General features: G+C 39.4%; 2 protein-coding genes and 1 pseudogene across 2 annotated transcripts in view; 2 read left to right on the top strand and 1 right to left on the bottom strand.

Annotated features, from left to right (window-relative positions):
- The window catches only part of LRRCC1 (leucine rich repeat and coiled-coil centrosomal protein 1), a 62,795-nt gene extending 49,469 nt beyond the window's left edge, over nucleotides 1–13,326 (top strand). Inside the window, 5 exon segments of the mRNA XM_020995742.2 lie at nucleotides 5,510–5,718; nucleotides 6,079–6,216; nucleotides 6,355–6,490; nucleotides 12,915–13,001; nucleotides 13,004–13,326. Coding sequence (XP_020851401.2) covers nucleotides 5,510–5,718; nucleotides 6,079–6,216; nucleotides 6,355–6,490; nucleotides 12,915–13,001; nucleotides 13,004–13,039 — 606 coding nt within the window. The 3' untranslated portion in view covers nucleotides 13,040–13,326.
- LOC110214706 (endonuclease III-like protein 1 pseudogene) lies at nucleotides 10,197–11,525 on the bottom strand (annotated as a pseudogene).
- A 6,989-nt stretch (nucleotides 13,327–20,315) lies between the features above and the next one.
- Nucleotides 20,316–26,183, top strand: part of E2F5 (E2F transcription factor 5) — a 37,215-nt gene continuing 31,347 nt past the window's right edge. Inside the window, exon 1 of the mRNA XM_078153343.1 lies at nucleotides 20,316–20,755. Within this exon, the coding sequence (XP_078009469.1) occupies nucleotides 20,528–20,755 (228 nt within the window). The 5' untranslated portion in view covers nucleotides 20,316–20,527. The remainder of the gene's footprint in view (nucleotides 20,756–26,183) is intronic.

The raw sequence follows: 26,183 nt of genomic DNA, 5'->3' as shown, positions 1-26,183 counted from the left end.
CTCTACCCAACTGAACATGTATGTTTTTCCCTCTTGAGCCAGTTCTGATGAGAGTGGAGTTCAAGCCTAGCCCACTACCCTCCCCCCCACTCCACATCTTTCTCTCCACTGTGAGATGTTTTATTTCATTCTGCCTCTCCCTTCCCTCTTCTTCTAGTGCAGTCCTCTTTCTCACCACTTAACTTTGGTTACTTTGGGTATCATCCTGTCATGTATGCTCCTTCTAATTGCCCTAATAGTGATAAAGTTCCTAAGAGTTACAAGTATCATCTTCCCATGTAGAAAAGTAAACAGTTTAACCTTATTGAATCCCTTATGTTTTCTTTTCCTTGTTTACCTTTTCATGCTTCTCTTGAGTCTTATATTTGAAAATCAGATCTTCTGTTCAGTTCTAGTCTTTTCATCAAGAGAATGCTTGAAAGTCTTATATTTCATTAAATATTCATTTTCCCCCAAAGGATTATATTTACCTTTGCAGGCTAGGTTATTCTTGGTGTTATTGTAATTCCTTGCCTTTTAGAATATCATATTCCATGCCCTCCAGTTTTTAATGTAGAAGCTGCTAAATACTGTGTAATCCTGATTGTGGCTCCATGATATTTGAATTGTTTCTTTCTGGCTGCTTGCAGTATTTTCTCCTTGACCTGGAAGTTTTGAAATTTGGCTATAATATTCCTGTAAGTTTTCATTTTAGGATCCTTTTCAGGAGGTGGTCAGTGGATTTTTTCAATTTCTATTTTACCCTCTGGTTCTAGGATATCAGGGCAGTTTTCCTTGATAATTTCTTGAAATATGATGTCTAGGCTATTTTTTTTATCATGACTTTCAGGTAGTCCAATAATTCTTTAAATGATCTCTCCTCAGTCTGTTTTCCAGGTCACTTCTTTTTCCAATGAGATAGTTCACAATTCTATTTTTTTTCATTCTTTCAATTTTTTTGATCAATTTTTGATGTGTCATGAAGTCATTAGCTTATACTTGTCCAATTCCAATTTTTAAAGGAATCATTTTCCTCAGTGACCTTTTGTAATTTCTTTCCCATTTGGTCAGTTCTACTTTTTAAGGAGTTGTATTCTTCAGTGAATTTATGTATATTTTTTCCCATTTTTTTGTGCTTCCTTTACCAAGCAGTTGATTCTTTTTTCGTGATGCTCTTGCATCATTTCTTTTCCTAGTTTTTCTATTACTCTTATTTTATTTTAAAAATCCTTTTTTTGAGCTCTTCCTAGAGTTCTCTGTGAACCTGAGACTAATTCATGTGTTTCTTTTAGGCTTTACATGTAGGCATTTTGACATTGTTGTTCTGTTTTGATCTTCCCTGTCACCACAGTAACTTGATGGGCAAGTTCTTTTTTACAAAAATTTTTTTCTCATTTTTTCAGCCTATGTATTTTTACTTTTAACTTTATGTTAAAGTTGGGCTCTGCTCCTGTGGTGCTGTCCAAGTTTCTTATACAGATAGGGCCTTGTTGCTGGGCTGTGCTAGGGGCTATGGGCATTTACCACTTGGCTGCAGCAGGGGCCACAGGTTTTAGGGCTTTGTTGCTAGCCTGTCCCATGGCTTGGGGCCTGGCTGCTGACTTGCTGGGGCATGGCCTGCTGATGGCTTGCCCAGATGCTACATGTAGTGGACTACATTCTCCCTTTACTCCAGTGAGACAGACTTTTCCTGCTGACTTTCTGAGTTTTCTTGGGCTGGAAAATTGTTTCACCCCATTCTTTTTTTGGTTCTACAGCTTCATAATTCATTTTGAGATGTTATTGCTTTTTGGAGGTTAATCTGGAAGAGTTCAGGCAAGTTCCTATCTTACTGTGCCATCTTGGCTCCATCCATTCCTGTTTATCTCTTTTAATTAACTCTTATGTTTGCTTTGCTTTATCTGAGATTGCTACCCTTGCTTTTTTTACTTCAGCTGAAGCATAATAGATTGTGTGCCCTAGCCCCTTATTTTAACTCTGTATGTGTCTCTGTGTTTCAAGTGTGTTTCTTGTAAACAATATATTGCTAGATTCTGATTTCTAAGCCATTCTGCTGTCTGCTTCCAGTTAAGGGTGAGTTCATCCCTTTCATGTTCAGTTATGATTACTAACTGTGCATTTCCCTCCATCCTATTTTCTTCTGTTTATTGTTGTCTGTCTCTTTTCATCCTGTCTCTCCTCCAAAGTCTACTTTACTTCGGACCACTGCCTTCTTTTGTCTTTACTCCATTTTATCTCACACACACCCCCTTTTCCTTATACCTTTCCCCTCCTGTTTCCTTGTTGGGTAGGATATATTTCTATACCCAATTGAGTATCTATGTATTTTCCATCTTTGAACCAATTTAGATGAAAGTAAGGTTTGGGCATTGTCTACCCTACAACATCCCCCTGCCCCCTTCACCATAAAATCTTTTCCTTGCATACGTCTTTTATTGAGATAATTTTGCCCATTCTTCCTCTCCTTTTGCCCTTCTCCCAGGGTATCCCTTTTATCCCCTATCTTTTTTTTTATGTCATCCTAACATGAACAGTTCACTCTTGCATCCTCTGTCTATGTAGACTTTTTGTAACTGCCCTAATAATGATAAAGTTCTTAGGAGTTACATGTATCATCTTTCCCATATAGAAATGCAAATAGTTTAATTTTATTGAATCTTTTATGTCTTTCATGTTTACCTTTTTGTGCTTCTCTTGACTCATATTTGAAAGTCACATTTTCTATTCAGCTTTGGTCTTTTCATCAGGGATGCTTGAAAGTCTTCTATTTCTTTAAATATCCATTTTTCCCCTTGAAAGATTATACTCAGTTTTGCTGGGTAGGTTATTCCTGGTTGTAATCCTAGCTCTTTTACTTTCTGGAATATCATATTACAAGTTATCCACTCTTAAAATGGTATCTGCTAAATCTTGTGTGATCACTGTCATTCCATGATATTTGAATGGTTTCTTTCTGGCTGTCTGAAGTATTATCTCTTTTAACTGGGAGCTCCGGAATTGGATATAATATTCCTAGAATTTTCATTTGGGGATTTCTTTCAGATAGTTATTCAATTTCTATTTACCCTTTTCTGTTTATCTTGGTGCAATTTTCCTTTATAATTTCCTTTAATATGATGTCTATGCTCTTTCTTTGATCATAGTTTTCAGGTAGTCCAATAATTCTTTAAATTATCTCTCCTGTTTTTTTCATTCTTTTTACTTTGTTTTATCATTTTTTGATGTCTCATTGAATCATTCCACTTGCCCAATTCTAATTTTTAAGGAATTATTTTCATCAATGAAGTTTTCCTTTTGGCCTGTTCTGTTTTTTAGGGTGTTATTTTCTTAAATATTTTTGGTGCCTCTTTTACCAAGCTGTCAATTGGCCTTTCATAATTTTCTTCCTTCATTTTCATTTCTTTACCTAATTTTTCCTCTACCATTCTTACTTGATTTTGAAAATCATTTTTAGCTCTTCTAGGCATTTTTGATGAGCTAATGTTCAATTTATATTTTTCTTTGATTGTAGTTATTTTTGACTTCATTGTCTTCTGAGTTTGTCTTTTGACCTTCCTTGTCACCATAGTAGTTTTTTATGGTGAGGATCTTTTTTTAGTTTGTTTTTGGCTCATTTTTTCACCCAATTTCTTGGCTTTGAACTTTATGTTAAAGTTAGGCTCTGTTCCCTGTGTGGTGGGGTGGAATGGCATTGTCCCAAGCTTCAGGTTTTTTCACACTGCTATTTTCAGAACTAGTTGTTCTGGGGCTTTGGAAGTTTTTGGTGCTTCCAAAATGGTGTATTCTGCTTCTTTTTTTTTTCCTTTTTTGGTGAGGTAGTCGGGGTTAAGTGACTTGCCCAGGGTCACACAGCTAGTTAAGTGTCAAGTGTTTGATGTCAGATTTGAACTCAGGTCCTCCTGACTCCAAGGCTGGAGCTCTATGCACTGTGCCACCTAGCTGCCCCCCAAAGTGGTGTCTTCTGGAGAGAGGTGTGGTCACTGCTCTCTTGGTCTTCACTGTGGTCCTTACCCAGGAAGGGCCCCTGATCACTAGGGATTGGAAATGATACTGCTCCTCAGGGACCTTGTTCCCTCTTGACTAAAAATGATTCTCTCTACTCTTGAACTGTGATTCAGAAGTGAGTATAGGCAATGGAGCTGCCAAATACCATCCAGTACTACATCCAGCACAGGGCTCCCCTATAATCACTTTTTGACCAGTTCCTATGTTTCGTTATCGTCTCTGGCTTGAAAGCTCCTGAAACTGCTGCTTCCCTATTTCGTCCCACCACTGGTTTTGCATCCACGTAGTCTGTGGGCTAGCCTTCACCCCTATCTCAGATCTCTCCTTCCAATCTCCTAAATTGCTAGAGTTGGAAAAATGTCTCTCCCTGATCTTTTGTTGGCTGTGCCACTCCAGAATTCTATTTGAGGCATTATTTCAAAGTTGTTTGGAGAGGAATGTTGGGAGAGCTTTGCAGAGTTCTTCCTTTACTCTGACATCTTAGCTCCATCCCTCAGTTGATATTCTTAATGGATTTAGAAGATAATTACACTCTGTATTACAGTGGGACTCATGTCTCAGCAAAAGATGGTAAACCTGTATGCTCTATGGACGCCAAAACTGACATTTTGACTATGCTTATATGTAATCATGGGGAGCTAAGGGGAAAGTTAGAAATAGAAAAGTAGTATCTAATAGGATTTTGATAACAATCTTTGTAAGTTACTGTTTTCAGCATATCAGTTCTAGCTTAAGGTGAAGAAAAAGGTAGTAATTAGCAGATTCAAATGAAGTCCTTACCTGATCAGTAGGAACACATTTTTCTTGTGTTCACTTCAAATGGCGTACAATAGGATGCTGGCAGTAATTCCTATTTTTTACTTTCTTCGATGATATGAGGTAGGGAGCATCAGTGTTCCCCATATATGTCAATTTGCCGGATTAACAAGTATCAGACATCTTGGACAGTGAAGCCCCCTCCTCCTTTTTATAAAGCAACTGTAATCACTATCACCTCCAAGCTTTTTTAGCAGAGATTTACAAAATATGAATTTAATTCTCATTTTTATTCACAGCTCACTTGTATTCATAACCTTTTTTAGAATGAACCATCATATATTTAGTTTTTTACTCCACCTTCTAAAACTTCTAGTTAATTTTGCATGAGGTGTTACATTTTATTATTTTCATCATACCACACCATCGAAATTGGGAGTCTAACAGGATCCTGGAGTTTATTTTTAAAAAAACAAGTGTATCTTGTTCATAATTTATCACTTAGTGAAATAATAATAAAAAATATAAAAGATAAAAATTCTTGATAATGCTTGTTCACATTTAATATAAACAACTATTGGTTATTTGCCTTTTTAATAAATTTCACAGTAAATGTTTTCTCAACTGCCTTACACAGTAAACTTCCAAATTATTTTCTTAACTTTTAAGATATCTTTTTCTAACATTATTACCTTGTAAAGTAGCAAAACAAAGACATTTCAGGGACAGTAAAAAATAAACAAGGTATTGATTTTTTTTCTTTGCAAAGAACTTACAGGAAAGAAATGAACATATTAGAAAGTTACAAGAAGAAATCATTGACATACAAAAAAATACTCAAGAACAGCTTGATGAAAAAGCTGCACAACTAGAAGAGCTAATGGAGAAACTGGAGCAGCACTGTGAGAGAAAAGAGGACCTAAAACAGCAGCTGAAGGAAAAGGAAGCAGAACTTGAGGAAATTGGGAAAGCCTACAGGTATGAGACAATGTTATCATCATCATCATTATCATAGCTAACATTTATTAAGTACCTACTGTGTGCCAGGCATTGTGCTAATAAGCACTTTACAAATATTAGCTCATTTAATCCTCACAATAATCCCGGGAAGTAGGTGCTATTGTTATTATTCCCATTTTACAGATGAAGAAAGTAGGGCAAAAGAGGCTAAATGACTTTAGCCTAAGGTCACACAGCTAGTACATAGCTATGGCTGGATTTGGACCCAGGCTTTCCTGACACCAAGACCTTGCTGCCTTCTAAATGAATGAAAAGCTATTATGGTATATTAAATTGACATGAACATTTCTTTCTAAACTCTTTTGACTTTCATTTCAGTGCAATTAATAAGAAGTGGCAAGATAAAGGAGAACTCCTAAGTGGTCTTGAGGCACAAGTTAAACAAATGAAAGAAAAATTTGAAACCAAGGAAAAGAAACTCACTGAGGAAAGAGACAAAAGTCTTCAAAATCAAAAGTAAAATTTAGTTTTAAATAACCCTTGGAATTTCTTGTGTTCAGAAGCAGACATTTATGTTTGTAGAAAAATATCCTTTTAGAAAATAATAAGTAAAACCACCAAAGAAAAAGACTAATTTGTACATGCTTCCTATAGGGCTACAATGGAAAAGCTTCATTCTATAGATGATAGTTTTAGAAAACAACTTGAATCAATGGTCGCAGCCCATCAGGCAGAACTCCTACAGCTGACAACTGAAAAACAAAATCAAATTGATGCTGCAAATGAAAAGGTAATGTTGATAAAGACATCTTTTAACTTCCACATCCAGTGTAACATTTTATAGTTAAGTGGAGTGACTCATACAATTGTGGTAGAGAAGAAAAAAGGGCAGATTTGAAGACTGTGCACATAAAGAATGAAGTCTTCAAGTAGCTGGTGCCAAACCAAGATGCTGGTAACACTTAGCTCAGTGAGAGTTGCTGTTCAGGAGAACCATTTACTAAATTTTGAACTCCATGTGGACCCACTAGTGTAAGAGAGCTTCACATATAGCCTAAATTGAGTAAGGCAGGTGGTGTAATTTACTGTTATTTTACTTCAGAATCTGGGTCTTCAGTTCAGCAAATGTTTATTGAATATATATTACATGCTTAGCACTCTCAGTGGGTTGGGGAATTAGAGGCGTGAAAGGGAGAGAATTTGAAATTAAAAATAAAATTGAAATTTTTTTTAAAGTTACAGATGTAGAAGTGGAGCTTAATGAAAATAAGGACAGAAGGACAGCCTTAGTAGTCATCCACATAGAAGTAATTGTTTCAGCTATTAGAGTAGAACAGCCTTCTGAGAAAGAGAGATTAGAGAAAATAGCAGGAGTCTAGCTATTTCAGAGGAATAACAACAATCAAGGAGCTGGGCAAGAAGACAGTAAAAGAAAGACATTTATTGGGCAGTAAAGTAAGAAGAAAACAAGAGGTATTATCAAAGAAATTAAGGGATGATTTTCACAAAAAGATAAATTAGCATTGTTAGATTTTTAAAAATCTACCAAAGAATGAAAATGAGGGGGAAAGCCACTGTGTCTTGTAAAGAAACTCATCCTAAATCAAACATTTTCATTATAATTTGAATTTTTTTCATTGACCAATGAGCTTTATTTTTTTCTCTTCTTTTTTTAATATTATTTTATTTTTCCCCAGTTACATGTCAAGAAAATTTTTAGTATTCATTTTTTTATAAGATTTTGAGTTCCAAATTTTTCTCCCTCAGTCCCTCCCTCCCCCCTCTTCTTTTGAAAATGGTAGGCAGTGGGGCAAGTAGGTGGCGCAGTGGTTAGAGCACCGGCCCTGGATTGAGGATGACCTAAGTTCAAATCCAGCCTTAGACACATAACACTTACTAGCTGTATGACCCTGGGCAAGTCACTTAACCCCACTGCATAGCTTAAAAAAAAAAAAAAAGAAAGAAAGAAAATGGTAGGCAGTTGGTATATAGTCTATACACATACTATCATACAAAAATATTTCCATATTAGTCATAGTTGTGAAAGAAGAAACAGATCAAAAGAAAAAAAAACATGAGAGAGAATAAAGTGAAAAAAAATATACTTCAATCTGCACTCAGAGTCCATCAGTTCTTTATCTGGATATGGATAGCATTTTCAGTCATGAGTCCTTCGTACTTATCTTGGATCATTATGTTGCTGAGCTGAGTCATTCATAGTTGGTCATCACACAGTGCTGCTGATACTGTGTACAATGCTGTCCTGGTTATGCTCATTTCACTTTGCATCAGTTCATACAAGTCTTTCCAGGTCTTTTTTAAAATCTGCTTATTCATCATTTCTTATTGCACAGCAGTATTCCATCACATTCATATACCACAGCTAATTCAATTTCCCAATTGATGGGCATCCCCTCAGTTTCCAGTATTTTGCCACCATGAATAGGGATGCTATAAATATTTTTGTACATGTAGGTCCTTTTCCCTTTTTTATGATCTCTTTGGGATACAGACCTATTGGTATTACTGGATCAAAGGGTATGCACATTTTGGTTACCCTTTGGGCATAGTTCCAAATTGCTGTCCAGATTGGTTACAGCAGTTCACAACTACACCAGCAGTACATTATTGTCCGAATTTTCCCACATCTCCATCATTTATCACTTTCCTTTTCTGTCATATTAGCCAATCTGATAGGTATGAGGTGGTACCTCAAAGTTGTTTTAATTTGCATTTCTCTAATCAAGTGATTTCGAGCACTTCTGCATGTGCCTATGGATAGCCTTTTTTTCTTCCTCTGAAAACTGCCTGTTCATATCCTTTGATCCTTTATCAATTGAGGAATGGTTTGTATTTTTGTAAATTCTATGTATTTGAGAAATGAAGCCTTTATCAGAGACACTTGCTGTAAAGATTGTTTCCCATCTTTCTGCTTTTTTCTAATCTTGGTTGCGTTGGTTTTGTTTGTACAAGAGCTTTTTAATTTAATATGATCAAAATTATCTTTTAAATTTTGTAATGCTATCTCTCATTTGGTCATGAATTCTTCCCCTCCCCATAGATCTGACACTATTCCTTGCTCTTCTACTTTGTTTATGGTATCACCTTTTATGTCTAAATCATGCCAAAAGTCTGTCATATCTAACTTTTCTAATCTGTTTACCTCCTTGGTTTCTTTCTTGTTTATTTTTTGGTTGGATTTATAGAGTTCTGAGAGGGAACAGTTGAGGTCCCCCCACTAGTATAGTTTTGCTTATTTCTTCCTGTAACTCACTTAACTTCTCCTTTAAGAATTTGTATGCTTATACCAGTTGGTGCATATATGTTTAGTATTAATATTGCTTTATTGTCTATGATACCTTTTAGCAAGATGTAGTTTCCTTCCTTATCTCTTTTAATTAGGTTTATTTTTGCTTTTATTTTCTCTGACATAAGGTTTGCTACCTCTGCTTTTTTTATTTCAGCTGAAGCATAATAGATTCCTCTCCAGCCCCTTCCCTTTACTCTGTGCTTTACTCTCTGCTTCAAGTGTGTTTCTTATAAACAACATATTGTAGGATTCTGGTTTTTGATCTACTCTGCTATCCGCTTCTGTTTTATGGGAGAGTTCATCCCATTCACATTACAATTATGATTACTACCTTGTGTATTTCCCTCCATCCTATTCTTCCTCCTGTCTGTCCTCTCTCTCCTTTCACCCTTTCCCTCCTCACCAGTATTTTGCTTCTGTCTACCATCTTTCCTGATCTGCCCTCCCTTCTGTCAGTCCCCCTCCCCCTTTTACTTGATCTCCTCCCCTCCTACTTCCCCTGTCAGGTAAGATAGATTTCTACATTCAATTGATTATGTGTATGATTCCCTCTTTTGCTTGTCACCCACCCATCCATCTTCCCCTCCACTATAATAGGTCTTTTGAGCCTCTTCATGTGAAATAATTTACCCCATTCTACCACTTCCTTTCTTCTGCACTCATTGTACTCCTCTTTCTCATCCCTTTATTTTTTTTTGTCATTCCCTCAGATTCACCTTATACCCATACTCTATGTCTATTTATATTCCTTCTAGCTGTACTGTTAGTGCTACAGTTTTTAAGAATTACAAGTATCATCTTCCCTTGCAGGGGTGTAAATAGTTTAGCTCAATTGACTCTTATGTTTTCTGTAGATTTTTTACTTGTTTATGCTTCTTTTGGGTCTTGATATTAGAGGTCAGTTTTTTGGTTTAGTTCTGGTTTTCTCCTTATGAAAACTTGAAATCCTGTTATTTCATTGAATGACCATTTCTTCTCTTGATGTATTATGCTTAATTTTGCCAGGTAAGTGATTCTTGGTTATAGTCCTACAGCCAAGTTGTAGCTCCATTGCCTTCTGGAATATCATGTTCCATGACATCCATTCCTTTAATGTTGCAGCTGCCAAGTCCTGTGTGATCCTAATTGTGACTTCCTGATATCTGCATTGTTTCTTTCTGGCCCACTTGAAGTATTTTTCCCTTGACCTGATAGTTCTGAAATCTGGCTATAATGTTCTTAGAGTTTTTATTTTGGGATCTCTTTCCTGAGGTGAACAGTGAGGTTTTTTTCTACCAAAAAAAAAATCAAACTTCATTAAACAGACTTAATGGGCGTATAAGTCTTAGGTACTCGACGAGAGTTGCAACACCAGCTGGCTGTCCATCCGACCCCCATACCACCATACTAGAGGGGTCCTTGCTGCAGTCTTCTTAAAGGCCTCTGTGCTGCTGGGCACAGGCCTCATTTGAGGCAGTCCCCACACTGAGGGTTCACTGGCAAGCGAGTCTGCTGGCCAAAGCCTACCAACAGTCAGTTTATTTCCTTCCACAGCCACCTGGGCAGCCAGTCCTCCAGAGTAGTTCTGGTTTCCTTCGGGTACTTGGTTTCATTCTTGGTCCATTTCAATCTGTGTACATGTGTGCACTGCGATACCTGCCACCTTGCCACGTGTGCCATCTTGGGTTCAATGCCAGGAAGCGCCACCATCTCTGCCACAGTGGCTGGGATATCACTGTCACAGTGCTGCTCCAGGATCTTGCTTGTATGCTTTACGTACTGCACTTTGCTCCTCCAAAAGCCAACTGGATAGGTGAGTTGACCCAGGGTACTGTCATCCATTTGCAGGATGCCATCTAAAGTCAGGCCTCTCTCCTTAAGCCGCCATATGGCAGCTGCTGTGACCTAGTCTTTGGTCTGGCTGGACAGCATCAGTGACAGTAGCGCTTGGTATCACATCACCTATGGAGGAGCATTTTGGTCACAACACTGCTCAGCTCCCATGTAATCAACAGGTACATCTTCTGACTTCCTCATTTCTCGGATATTCTCCAGCCAGAGTCTCCAGTTTTGGGGTTCCCACTTGGGTTTCTTGGGAGTGCTGTCATCATTGTCCATATCTCCATCTCTATTCAAAGACTCTTAAGCCATCTCAAGTTTTACCTTCCGTTGTCGTCTTTCCCTTTTCCCTGCAACTGCCTCTTTGCCAAGGGATGGTGGGAGCTTATCCTCTGTGAATAGCTGCTGCCCCAAACAGCGGCTCATGCAGTAGGTCACCATCCTGGGTCCATTTGGGGTACTCATGTCTAATTAGTGGATTTTTCAATGCCTCTTTTGCCCTCTGGTTCCAGGACATCAGGGAACTTTTCGTTGATAATTTCTTGAATGATGCTGTCTATGTCCTCCTTTTGATTATAGCTTTCAGGTAGTCCAGTGATTTGGTCATTGTGTCTCCTGGATCTGTTTTCCAAGTATTTTATTTTTCCAGTGAGGTAGTTTACATTTTTTTCCATTTTTTTCACTCTTTTGAATTTGATTGATTCTTGATGCCTCATAGAGTCATTAGCTTCCACTTGCCCATTTTAAAATTAAGGTGTTTTTTCTTAATTAGATTTTGTACTTTCTTTTCCATTTGGCCGACTGTACTCTTTGAGGAGTTATTTTCTTCAGTGGATTTCTGTATCTCCTTTTCCATTTGGACAGTTCTACCTTTTAAGCAGTTTTCTAAGCTGTTGACTCTTTTTTCATAATTCTCTTGCATCCCTCTCATTTCTTTTCCCATTTTTTCTTCTGCCTCTCTTATATGATTTTTAAGCCCCTTTTTGAGCTCTTCCATGAGTTCTTGATTGAGACCACTTCCTGTTTTTCTTTGGGGTTTCACCCATAGATGTTTTGACATTGTTATCCTCTTCTGAGTTTGTGTCTTGGTCTTCCTTGTAACCATAATAAGTTTCTATGGTCAGATTCTGCTTTTTTTTTCTTGGCTTTTTTCCTTTTTTTTAAATTAGAGCTTTGAACCTGGGGTGGAAGGAGCACTGTCACAGGCTTCTTGTGCCAGTGGCTGCAGGTCCTGGATATTTACCTAGTATGGCGTTAACATTGCCTTTGGGCCCCTGGGGGACCCTCATGTCTTGTGCTGTGCTGAAGTGATGACGTGAGGGGTAGCTGGTGCTGCTGGAGGCTGCAAGGGGTCTTACAGCTTACCTGGTGCTGAGCTGGGGTCCTGGCAGTGGTTATGTGCTAAGGCCCAGTGGGGTGTTTCTGCTTTTCCCCAGGGCTGCACTGAAGCAGTGGAGATCTGGCCTACTTTCTCCTCATGCTGGAGGATTGCCTTTTTGCCTGGGGCTACACTGAATCTCTTGATGGTTCTGGGAGCTGGAGTCTGAGGGTTCCCCTGGCTATGCTGAGGCATGTGGGGAGTCCTGGTGTTGGCATTTTCCTGCTCCACCACACTGGATCTCAGGATCTCCCACTGGTTTGCTGGGATGCTTCCTGTCCTGGAATTCACTCCCCTTTTACCCAAGGGAGACAGATTTTTCTTGCCAATCTACCAAGTTTTTTGGGCCAAAAGATTGTTTCACTCTGTCTTTTTGCTGCTTCTGCTGTTCCAGGATTTGTTTTGGAGTTGTTTGGAGGTGAATATGGGAGAGTTACAGCAGTTTACTGCTTACTGTGACATCCTGGCTCCCAGAAGTCGTAAATCACTCATCTCAATTTTTAAGTAGATCCACTTTAGTAATTTTAATTTTCACTTTATTTTAGTAATGGTAATTTTTAAATGTCACAATGCAAAATCTCTAAAATCGACAGATTCCATGTACTAGATAGATTGACTCTTATACGTTTTTCTTCCATTATTCATTTTTAAAACATATATTGATATTAAGAAAATTTGAAATGTTTTAAATCTTGATTGTCAATTTAGGTTTCCCAGGTTGAAGATGAGATGCGTCAACTTCTGCATGAAACAGCACAAAACAAAAAAATCATGGAGGAAAAAATAAAGCGACTGTTACTTTTGCTTTAAGTGATATTCAACAAGAATTTTGATGGTCCAAAGACTTCATCAAGTTGAAATGGTCTTACAAATCTAAATCATACTATCAGCAGCCAAATATTTTAACTGCTGTGCCTTTAAAACCTCTTTCTACACGTTCCAATATGAATATATTTTAAAGCCCTTTTTGATCAAGTATTTACTAAATATATGTACAGTTTTTCTTAAATTATTTATATTTATATGACTGGGAATGTACTGTCAAAATAAACTAAAGGCACTTTTGTCTTGTTTCTGTAACAGAAGTTGTATCCAAATATACATACTATTTTTAAAACAAGATTTTGTTGCATTTCTATAAGAGGAAAGGCATAAGTAAACCCAACAATATTTTTAATCATTACCACCTCATGGTGACTGCTAAGACTAGGTTCATGTTTTTAGCAAAACACCTAAAATGGCTGGAAAGCTGACTGATGTCAATCAATCAATATCAATTTAGTTCCTATACCATGTGCCAGGCACCGTGCTGGGTGTTAGGACCATGAAAACAAAGGTGAAACAGTTCCCTTGAGAAGCCTACAATTTAGTGGGGGGTGTCAGAGAGTTAATAACAGGTACCTATGTTTATAGGTATATATACAAAGTAGAGACAAGGTAATTGGCATGGGAGGAGGCACTAGCAGCCAGGGGATTGGAACAGGCTTCGTGTAGAAGATGGTACTTGAGTTAAGCCTTTAAAAACACTAAGCATGCTACAAGAGAAAATGAGAAGGAAATAGATTCCAGGTATAGATAATAGCCAAAACAAAAGAATTGAGATCGGAAATAGGAATGCACCCTCCACAGAACAGTGAGAAAGTCAGTTTGTCTAGCTGTAGTTTTCCTGAACAGAGGTAATGTGCAGTAAAACTGGAAAGGTAAATTGGAGCCAACCAGAGGAGTCTAATCTTGAACTTAGAAGTAATAGGAAGCCTCAGGGGTTGTCTGATTGGGGTAGTGACATGAGCAGACCTGCACCTATCAGAACATCTCTGGCAGCTGCAGAGAGGTTGAATTGGAATGGGGAGAAATTTTACATAGGGAAACCATTTAGGAATCTATTACAATAGTCTAGGTAAGAGATGTTGAGGGCCTGAGGTAGGGTGGTAACTATGTGAGTATAGAAAAGGAGACAGACAAGAGCAAGAGACATTGCGGGAAGTAATGATATCCAGCATTTATGTAGCATTTTGTTTGCAAAATGCTTTATAGGCATCCTCACAATAACCTCAAAATAATCCCCATTTTACAGATAAGGGAATTGAGGCAGGCAGGTAAAATGGCTTTCCCAGGATCATAGTAAATGCCAGAGGCTGGATTTGAACTCAGGTCTTCCTGACTCCAGGTCCAGGGCTCTATCCACTACACTCCCTAGCACTTCAGGAAAAAGTGATAGCATTTGTCATTTTTGACAAATGACTGGATATGTTGGATGAATGAGAAAGAATTGAGAATGATCTGCATTTGGGTAATTAAGAGGGTGGTGCCTTCATAGGAGGAATAGGGAAATTTCCAAGACTAGTGGGTTTGAGGACAAAAGATAATGACTTCTGTTCTGGACATTCTGAGTTTGAGATGCCAAAATATCTAATTTGAAATGAACAAAAATAGAGTTCAGGATAGAGACAAAATAGAGATGGTAACTACATCTGTGGGAGCTGATGTTATCAAGAGAAAGAGTGTTGGGGTGTGGGTCTGGAACACAGGACTAGAAGGCAGTATGCAGATGATGATCTAAGTAAAGAAAACAGAAGGAGCCATCACACTAGTAGCAAGAGAACCAGGAAATAGTGGTGTTGCAAAAGGCTGGAGGTGAGAGTATGCTGGAGCAGAAGGTAATCAACAAAAAAAGACTTCGAAAGTTATTTGACTATGTGACCCTGGGTACCTTCTTGACCTTTTGAGGGCTCAATTTACTCATCAGTAAAATAAGGGAGGTGACCATTTTATTCCCCCTTTATTCACCCTTTGTACAAGCTGTCCCCTATACCTGGAATTCTCTTCCTCTCCTTTCAGTCAAGATTGGTTTTCTGATTTCCCTGTTGATAGTGCCCCTTTTCAAAGTCATTGCTTATTTTGCACATATACTATACTGACTTGGAGCAGCTAGGTAGTGCAGCGGACAGAATGCCAGACTAGAGTCAAGAAGACTCATCTTCCTGAGTTCAGATCTAGCCTCAGTAGCTGTTGATCCTGGGTAAGTCACTTAACCTTGTTTGCCTCAGTTCCTCATCTGTAAAATAAGCTGGAGAAGGAAATGGCAAACCACTCCAATATCTCTACCAAGAAAACTCCAAATGCAGTCACAGAGAGTCAGACACAACTGAAAAACAACTTAACAACAACAACTATACTTACTTATCTGTAAATATGTATATATCCCCCCCACCCCTATCTAACAGAATGTAACTTCCTTGAAGGTACTTTTTTTTTACTTTGTATCTCCAGCACATAATAGTCATTTAATAATTACTTGGTTGATTACTAATTTTCTTACTTTTCTCCATTACTTGGACTTGTATCCGCTGCTCTTTTCTGTGACTTCTGTTCTTTCAGAGAGCTTACAGAGTATGCACCCATATGTGGTCCACCCCTAGTTCTTTATTGACAGCTCTAGCCAAGCATTTTTATTTAGATGTTCTGCTGCCAACATTAAACATTTTAATCTGAATTCATCTTCCGTAATCCCTTAGAATTCTCTGTTTTGTGTTCAAAGCCCTTCATAACCTAGCTCCCTCCTACCTTTCTAGTCTTCTTACCTACTCTCCAATACACACTCTCATTTCCAGTGAGTGTCCTCCTTACTGTTCTGCAAATAAGACACTCCCCATCTCTTAATGCCAGGCATTTTCTTTGGAAATGGATGCCTCCATGCCTAGAATGCACTCCCTCTGCGTCTCTGCCTAACTGGCTTCCTTGGCTTCCTTTAAGTCTCAACTAAAATCCCATCTTCTACAGGAAGCCTTTCCCAAGCCCTCTTAATTCTAGTGCCTTCTCTTTTTTAATTATTTCCTATTTAACCTATATATTCCTTGCTTGTTTGGTTGGTTGTTGTCTCCCCTGTTATTAGATTGTGAGCTTCTTGAGGGCAGGGACTGTCTTTTGCCTCTTTTTGTATCCCCTACACTTAGCACAGTATCTGGCACTTAATAAATATTCACTCATGGACTTGAAGAAAGGAATAACAGCTGAGTTTTTCATCAGCTTTGATTCTTCATTCATCCTCTGATCACTCTATATCAAAAAGGATTATATCAATTCTTATTGGACCTTCCCACCTAGTACACCAACACACAGAAACAAGGGCAACGTTCTTTAAATATTACTTGGTTTATGTTACTGCTCATATGTGGCTCTCAGTTGCTTCAATGATAAAATTAAAACTCCTAATTATTAATTTCCAGGCTTAACTTTGTTCCTCTTTACCTCAGTGCCACCATCTTTTGCCAGACTCATGATCTTAACCCCAAGAAAGTAAATCTATTTACTTCTCAGATTTTAAATCACCTGCTCCTACTTGAATTCATATATCACAAATGCCATTTACCATACTTCCTCTTTACTATGCCAAACCACATTCCTTCCTTCAAGATGCTATTGAAAAATGGCTTTGTCCATGAAGCCTTTTCATTATACTCTTACCTGACTCCGGTCACCCCAACATTCCTCTTAGTACTTTTGCGTATCTCTCTACAACTAGTGTTTGTTTTGATTTATACTTTAAGTGTTTTTTTTTCAATTGCTACTTTTAGAAGCAAGGCTTCTTAAGAAAATCTTTGCAATTTACCTAAGATCTTAAAATTTTAGTGGACTGCAAGCTTAATGCAAGGCAAGTGTCACATGACTATCAAAAAAACTAATGTGATCTTTGGCTGCGTGAAGAGAAATGCTGTCTAATATATGGGACATGATACTTCCACTGTACTCAGCCCACATCTGGAGTATTGTATTAACTTCTGAATCACCTGTTCCTAACTGAAACTGAAGAGGATTCAGGGGAGGATAAACAGATGGTGAATGGTCTGAAGAGTATGTCTTATCAGACTCTAACACACTGGGGATGTTTAGCCTGGAAGAGATAACATTTAGGAGGCAAATAGCAGTTGTCTAAATTCTTGAAGGACTGTTACACAGAAGTATTAGGCATCTATCTCCTCCTTGGCTCAAGAGGGTAGAACTTAAAACAATGATGGGAAATTGCAAAGAGGCAAATTTAGGCTTAATATAAGGACACATTTTCTAACAATTAGATTCTCCAAAAATGAAGTAGGCTGCCTAAGGATGAAGTAGTATTCCCCTCCAAGAGGTCTTCACCACACTTATGAATGAAATAGGTACTTAACAATAATGATGGTTACATCAAAAGGGAAAAGTTGTAACTGAGGTAAACCAAAAAAGGTTCCATTGAAGAGGGTGCTTTGGAGTTTGAAAGATGAGTGGGAATTCAATAGGCAAAGAGGATGTGGAAGACAGTACTGGAATAACATCAACTTTAGAAGCAAGGATATGGGGAAAAGGTCTTAGAACAGAGTAATCCACTGGCTATAGGATAGAGTGCATGGAAGAGAGTAATATCTATCAAGTAAGTGTTAATTAAATGCCAGTTACTGTGCTAAGCACTACCATGTGATAAAGCTGGAAAGATAGTGTGGTGCCAGATTGTGGAGACCCTTGAATGTTGGGCAAAAGAGGCTGTTCACTCTGAAGGCTGCAGGGAGTCCCTGAAGTTTTGTACAGTTAAATGTCATGACAATGTCTATGCCCCAGGAAGATTATTCTAGCAGAATTGTGAAGTATGGATTAGAAAAAGAAGAGATGGAAGGAAGCAGGAAGACTTGTTAGGAGGGTGTAATAATAACTATTAGGGTAATAAAAACAGGAGGGGAGGGGTGGGAGAACCTATAGTAAGATAGAATAATAGCTAGTGTTTATGTAGCACATTAAAGTTTAAAATAGACTTTGCTTCCAAAAGTATTATGATCCCCATTTTACAGATGAAACTGAGCCTCAGAAAGGCTGAAGTTTGCCCAGAACCCAAATCTGCTGACTCCAACAACAATATACTTTGTTCTAATACTACATGTATTATGAAATCATAGATCTACCACTGAGAGGGATTTCAGAAGACATCTAGTCCAACTCTCTCATTCTATAGATAAGAAATTGAGGCCAAGGAGGTTAAATTACTTACCCAAGGGTTACACAAATAGTAAACCTCATCATTGTGATTAGAACTCAGGTCTTCTGACCCTAGAGCCATTGTTTTCTCCTATGCCATACTGCCTCAAAGGTACTTGGTAACTGATTAAATGTAAGAGATGAAGTAGAACCTATATTATCAAACATGGGAAAATGGATGAGGTGGTGTTGCTGACAGACATAGTGAAATCAGAAGGAAGAGCAGTTTTAAGGACTAAGATAATAGATGTGGAGCCCTGAAGGTTAGAGTTATTTGCAAAAGGGACAACGATGTGAACATTTCCAAGGAAGAAAGCAGGTACATACATACATACATACATAAATATAGAGACAAGAGGGAGAAAGAATGGAGAAGGGAGAAGGGGAGACAGAGGGAGCTTACAGAACCTTAGGGAACAGCCAGTTAAAGGCATTGGGAAGACTGAGGAAGAACCAGCAAAGGAAAAAGAAATAATTGTGTTAAGAGAACCAGGCCAAGGGAGGAAAACATCCAGTAGGAGAGGGTGGTCAGCTTATCAAAAATTACAGAGGAAGAGGATGAAAACTCAAAACAATACAAAATAAAAACAGCCTTGGTGATTAATTGATTATTGGTGACCTTTGAGAGAACAGGCTCAATTCCATGGTGGAGGCAGATGTTAGATTTCAAAGGTGGAGGAGAAAGGAATGGAGGACATGGAAATGGAAGCATTTGGAAGTAAGTTTTTCAATGAACTTTGTAATAACTTTTCAAACTTCAAACCAATGGTCGGCTGCCCATCAACTGAGGAATGACTAAACAAACTGTGGCACATTTAAATAATGTAATGTTATTGTGCTATAAAAAACAACGAATATGTAGACTAATCCGGAGAAACTTGTGACTTGCATGAATTGATTCAAGTGAAGTAAGCAGATCCAGGAAAACAATATACTTAGCCACTACAGCAATGCCTATGAAAAACAAAGCAGAACGAAGAGTAATTGTAATGTCCAGATTTAGCCCCTGAGAAGAAATAAAGAAATAAAAATATCCCTTCTTTTGTTGGAAGGATGAAAAACTGTGACGATGGAACCTTTCTTATAATCAGATGCTTCCCATTATGTTATTTGGTTTTGCTTTACTGTTTTTTCTTCGTTGTTATAAGAGAAGTTTCACTGTGTAAGTAAGGAGAAAGTGGCATATTTGAAAATGATTTTGATGTAAAAACAAGACAGCCTTTAATTTTTTTTTTTTAGTTGCAGCAAAGGGGTAGGGACAAGATATAGCTAGATCTGGTAGAAGGGTCAAGGGAAGACTTTTTTTTTTCTAAAGTAGGAAGACATAAAAATTTTTGTAACCAGGTACTAAGGAGGAGAGGGATTTCCACCCACGCCTATTAAATCCCAGAGCTTTCCAAGTATCAAAATGCAAAATGTTTCCAGTATTCTAGAAAGAACATTGCCTATCAGAACACCTGGAGGTGGAGGTGGAGTTGAAAGTAGGGATTATTTTACTCTTTGTGTCTCCCCAGTCTCTAGCACAATGCCTGGCACATAGTAGGCACTTAATAAATGCTTTTTATTGTTGATTAATTTATAGGGGAATTGGACTAAATCATTCATAGGGTTCCTTCCAGAACAAAAATTGTCTTATTTTATTTCTTGTGCGTTCCCATTCTTTATAGTTATGTGTCCTAATTCTATAGATAGGCTATATGAAGGCTTCTCTAAAGTTGAACAAAAAACTGGGTAAGAACAATAGGAAATCAGCCTAGGTCAGACGGATGTTCTAGGGCTTTTTTTAGTTCAGACAACAGAGCTCCGCAACTTTAATGTTCAGAGGTTCACGAGGACACAAACCTTCCTTCTCCCCCTCCCTTGTCCTTCCTAATTTCTTTTTACCCCACTGATCATTTTCAAAGAGGTGACAAGATCAGCTCCCTCTGGAGCCACGAGAGAACAGAAAGAAGGTGGATGTGAAATAATTAACCAGGACGCCTCTCGCACCACCCCCTCCATCCCCTCCAGCATCTCCTCTCCATCTCTCCACTCATCAAATCTTGAAGGAAAAAAAAGCGTCTCCGGGCAACGGCGGGCTTTGGCGTCACTTCCTGCCATTTAAACTCCTTTCTCCGCCCAGCGCTCCCCTCTTCTTCACTCGCTCGCCCCCAGCCCCGGAGCCCAGGCGTTGTAGATCCCGGGAGGGCGGGAGGTCGGGGCGGGGGCGATCGCGCAGCGGAGCGCCGCTCGAGGCACCTGCGCTCCGCGGTCGCGCGGGGCCGTGCGCGGAGCTGAGGGCGCGGGCTCTGAGCCCCGAGGCGGCGGCGGCGGCGGGCGGCATGGCGGCGGCGGCCGAGCCCGGGAGCTCCGGCCAGCAGCCGCCGCCGGGGCAGGGGCAGCCCCCGCAGCCGCAGCCGCAGCCGGCAGCGCCCCCAGGCGGCGGGAGCGGGGGCGGCGGCGGCGGGAGTGGGGGCAGCAGCCGCCACGAGAAGAGCCTGGGGCTGCTCACCACCAAGTTCGTGTCGCTGCTGCAGGAGGCCAAGGACGGGGTCCTGGATCTCAAGGCGGTAAGAGCTGCGCGGGGGCCGCGAGCACGGGCCGAGGACCCGGCAGGGCGCGACGTAGGCCTCGCCGCCCCGGCCTTGGGGGTCCCCTCTGCCCCGGAGGGAGCGCGTGCTGCGGCCGCCAGCACGTTGTTCCTAGGGCGCTGCACACCCCCTCAGCCCCCTCCTTGTCCCTTGGCCCCCTGAAGGCCGGCAACCCATCCCGGGCTGCGGCGCCCCGGGCCGGCCCTTTGTGCGGCCGGAGCTGGAGGCGAGCCCGGGGCTGGAACCCGCCGCCCCCGCCCCGGCTGCTCTCCCTGCCGCCGGGGCGCGCGGCCGGGCGAGGGGCGCAGGGTCACCTCCCGGGCTCCCTCCGGGATTTACCCAGGATTAGAGGCTCCTTCCCAGCGGCAGGCTCCTCCGGTCCTTCTCTTCGGGCACTTGTTCGTGTTGTGATGCACAGTGAGCCCGATTTTCCTGCTGGCTGGGAAGGATGGGGGGGTGGGGGAGGCGGAATGCGGACTTTTCTCGACTCTGCCCCCCAAACTCAAGAAACCGGGTAGCGACGCTTTTCTAGCTTTGCGGTTTTGGTTTTTCTCGCCGTGAGGAAGTTAGGATGGAAAAATCGCTTTAAGGATGCTATCTTGGTCCATGAGAGAGAAATGGAATTATGAAATTTAGCGTCTCTCCACCTTCTGGTTGGAAACTTATCCAAGGAAATGAAAGCAGCCCGAACATAAATAGGCAATGCATAAGAAGGATTCTCTTGCCTTCCCCTACAGCTCACAGTAAAAAACAAAATCCCAGTTACCGAAACCCTCTAGCCATGACTTGGAAGAATGCCATAGCCCGTTGGAACTTTAGGAAGACAGAAGTTATTTGCTTGAATTGAAATTCAGCCAGTCGGAGCACTAAGAAGACGACCAAGTAGGGGTGGGGAGGGAATTGTTTTTGGCGACTGAATCCAGGTGCTCGAGAGTCCAGTTTTACAGTTCATCTAACATAGCGATCACTGAAAGAGGTGAGACGCCCTGTGGCTGGCTTTTTCGGATTCCACTTGTTGCCACACTTTGGGACCTGCCAACATAAGCTTATCAGACTTGAAAATGTTGCTGGGTGATCCCTGGAAAATGCAAACAGGATGGAAGTAAAGCAGCAGTTGGTCTGGAGAGCCCAATTGTTTTGTAATAATAGAGACGATCATAGTTTGAGATCCAATCTTTCTAATGAGGGCTTCAGAAAGTTCGTCTGTGTGTACTTATTCATCAACATAAATTGCATTAGTTTTGTATAAACAGCGTGCGTACACTTATCTGTGTAATAGCCGCTGCTGAAGTTCCCTTGTACTTTACTTTTCTGTTTCCTTGCCTTTTTGGAAACGAATTTTATTTGAACTTCAGTACACCTTGCCTTCCCTCCCAGAGTATTGCTCTATAACAGAAATTTTGCTTTTAACTTAAAGTGAACTTAATTTGATTTTCGCCTTGTGGCTTGTACCACCTCTTGAAATATTAAGAGATTCTGGGAGGTTGCAAAACCAGGGTCGAGAATTGCCGTTAAAATTATAGAAACTCCTCAATGGGAATGGCAAACCTGTGTTAAATGTCTTACAATATATACTCACTAAATAAAGTAAAGTGATACTCCATTTTTACTGTTTGACTTGGGAATTTTAGCTTACTATTTCAATCAATCAGTAAACATATATCAATCGTCTACTGTTTGCCTGGGACTGTGATTAAAGCTCTGGCCTTTCAGAAAGAGGCTTTTTAGTTACTAATGCAATAGTTACAAAACTGTCTAATGTTTGATGTTTCACAGAAACATTGTTTCACTAGTCGTGGGAATTCCCCTGAAAGCACGGGGATTTTTGGCTTCTGTTCTATAAAAAAAATTTGCGTCATATTTTTATTAATCACTTTACGAACCAAATTGAGTTTATTCTTTTTTTCTTCTATATATAATTAAGTTTTTAGATATTCTCATTCTTCTTTCATGTTATTTCAGACTGAAAGAGATGTTGAATATGGTTCACGCCATACTACTTGTTATTTAAAAAAAATATGTTTAGTGGAATTATAATTTTTACCTCGATGATCATCCTTTCATTTAAATAGTATGAGATACAGCAACTGCTGTGATCCAAGAATTTCAGTATCCTTAATCTACAGAAACATAAAGTAACAAATGCTGTTCATTGAATAGGTATCAAATAAAATAGGTATCAAAAAGACAGTATTGAGCTACAGAAATGGATATTTGTTAAATTCCAGCTTTAATCTTGACTGAAAATTATAATGACTCTGTAAGACATAGCATACAGATTTTACATTCCAAATAATTATAATGTATGTTACATTGTGAAAGAATAAAAAGTCTTCTATCTTGTGATGATTCAATTTCTCTCTGCACCAAAATTAAATAATACAATTGAGGGCATTGCTTAACCGAACAAAGCTTTTCTGTAGTGAAGTTTACAGTTGGGATGGGAAGTAGTTGCAGAAAAGTTAGTCAGTATTATCGACTTTTCACTAACAGAAAATTACTCTGTCCTTATTAGTACACTCATGTCCAGATGAGGTAATGACTCAAGTTGTGATTGTATGATGTGTGTAATTTTTAGATGGTAGCAGGAAGCCTTGGGTTCCAGCCCTGTGTGGGACGTTCACCAGTTTGTATGTCTTTGGCAAATCATTTAACTTCTCTCAGCTTCAATGTCTTCATCAGTAAGATGAGGACAATAATCTCTTTCTACCTTGGTGTTGTTGTGAGGCATTGCTGAGATAAGAGATGATGCATTTATTAAGTGCTTGCCATATGACTAGCATTGTTCTAAGCTCTGCTCTGGAAGTTTAAGTGCTGTTATGATTGCCTTCATTCAGGTAGATCTGAAAAGATCTTTTTTGTTCACGCATGTCTGACTTTTCATGACCCCTTTTGGGGATTTCTTGGCACCATTATTGTTTCCTTTTCCAGCTCATTTTACAGATGAGGAAACTAAGGCAAACAGGTTTAAAAAGACTTGCCCAGGGTCTGAGGCCAAATTTGAACTCAGGTCTTCCTGACTCCAGGCCTGGTGTGATATCCACTGTGCTACACCTAATTGCCATTAAAAAGGAGGTCTTACCATGCTTCCACATAGTGGCTGGCTTTCTTGATATCTACCCCTTTTTTAGGGAAAGATAAATTACTGGGGAAGAAAAAACCCCTTCGCAACAGGTGTTTACAGTTATTCTCTGTTACAGAACAAAGGAGGGAAGTGCTGCATTCATCTCCTGTCTTTCTGCCTTTTGCTCTATTTGCTACTCCTGCAGTGTATAGAATGTGTTCCCTACTTACCTCCACCTCTTAGTTTCTTTGAAGACTTTGCTCAGAACTGCCTTGTCCATGAAGTCTTTCCTGATTCTTCTCCAGCTTCTAGTGCCTTCTCTCAAATATTACCTTTTATCTATTTTATGTAACTAAGTTTGAATAACTGATACTGGACCCACGGGAGCTGGAGTAGTGTACCTTCTCCCTCTTCATAAAGGGCTTCTCTGCTATCCCTTTAAAAAAATATTTTAAATTTTTTATTTTCAGTTTCAGATTCCCTCCCTCCCTCACCTATTGAGAAGGTAAGAAATATGATACCCATTGTACATATGAAGTCATACGAAACATTTCCATAAAAAGGCAAACAAAAATAAAGTGAAAAAAATATGCTTCAGTGTGCACTCAGAGTTCATCAATTCTTTGTGGAGGTGGATAGCATTTTTCATTGAGTCCTTTAGAATTTTTTCAGATCATTGTATTGATCAGGGTAGCTAAGTCTTTCACTGTTGATTATCATTACAATATTGCTGTTACTGTGTACCATGTTCTCGTTTTGTTCACTTCACTTTGCATCAGCTCAAAAGTCTTCCCAAGTTTTTCTGAAACCAGCCCTTTGTCATTTCTTATAGCACAGTCATATTCCATCACAATCATATCACAGCCTGTTCAGCTATTTCCCGATTGATGGACATCCCCTCAATTTCCATTTCTTTGCCACCACTGAGAACTGCCATGAATACTTTTGTACCTATGGGTCCTTTTATCTCTTTAGGATATAGATCTAATGGCAATATTGCTGAGTGAAAGGGTATGCGTGATTTTATAGCCCTTTGGGCATAGTTCCAAATTGTTCTCCAGAATGGTTTAGTGTACCTGTTTTTTGCACCCCTTCCAGCATTTGTCATTTTCCTTTTCTGTTATCGTAGCCATTTTGATGGCTGTAAAGGAGTACCTCAGAGTTGTTTTCATTTGCATTTCTTTAATTGTTAATGATTTAGAGCATTTTTTAAATTTCTTCTGAAACTTTTGAACTGCTTATTCATAGCCTTTGACCATTTATCAGTTGGGGAGTGCATCTTATTTTTTAGAAATTTGGTTCAGTTCCCTATGTATTTGAGAAGAGACTTTTTTTTTTTTGATGAGTCAGTCAGGGTTAAGACTTGCTCAGAGTCACACTCTAGTAAGTGTCAAGTGTGAACCTGGCCATCTGTGAACTCAGGTCCTCCTGACTCCAAGGCTGGAACTTTATCCACTGCTCATCTAGCTGCCCTGAGAAAAGAGACTTTCATCAGAGAAACTTGCTATAAAATTTTTTCCTCAGTTTCTTGCTTTCCTTCTAATTTTGGCTGCATTTTGTTTGTGCAGAAACTCTTCAGTGTAATCAAAATTATCCATTTTAGTTCCCATGATCCTTTCTATCTTTTGTTTGGTCATAAACTTTTCTTTCCTTATACAGACAGGTAATTTTTTTCCATATGTCCCTAATTTGCTTGTGATATCACCCTTAATGTTTAAGTTATGTACCCATTTTGAGCTTATCTTGCTATATGGTGTGATTATTGGTCTATGCCTAGTTTTGGTCAGACTGCTTTCCACTTTTCCCAGTAGTTTTGTCCGATAGTGAGTTCTTGCCCCAGTAGCTTGGATCTTTGGGTTTATCACACATTGGCTGCTCTCCTGTTGACCCAGGTATGTGGTCCAAACCAAGTACAGCCCTTGAAGAAACTGGCCTGTCATGAGAAAATGGCTAGGCTCCCTGTTCTCATTCTTCATCTCACTAAAGCCTTACCCTGTAACCCTAAGGATTATAGCTTGGGTATAGATTCATATCTAGGACATTCTCAAAAGAAGAGAGTAGAAATACATACATTGTTCAATATGAGTCAGGTATAGGGCAGATAGTTTATTCCTACACAAAAAAGAAATGCTAAACAAAAAAGGTCACAAAATGCATTAACAAAATGATTTAAACAGGGTTTAGCATCTTGTTAATACTGTTGGGAGAGTTGTGATGTGATACTTAAACTTCATCGAACATAAAGCACTATGCAGAATTGCTGATCGATCATTTCACATGGGACATAACCTCTGCCCAGTGCAGACAGTTCCTGGAACATGTGTGCTGGCAAAATGAGTAGCC

This window comes from Phascolarctos cinereus, unplaced genomic scaffold, assembly GCF_003287225.1.
Source record: "Phascolarctos cinereus isolate Bilbo 61053 unplaced genomic scaffold, phaCin_HiC Scaffold_4;HRSCAF=312, whole genome shotgun sequence".
Lineage (NCBI taxonomy): Eukaryota > Metazoa > Chordata > Mammalia > Diprotodontia > Phascolarctidae > Phascolarctos > Phascolarctos cinereus.
Note: the sequence above shows the minus strand (reverse complement) of the source record. Positions and strands in the feature narration are given on the sequence as shown.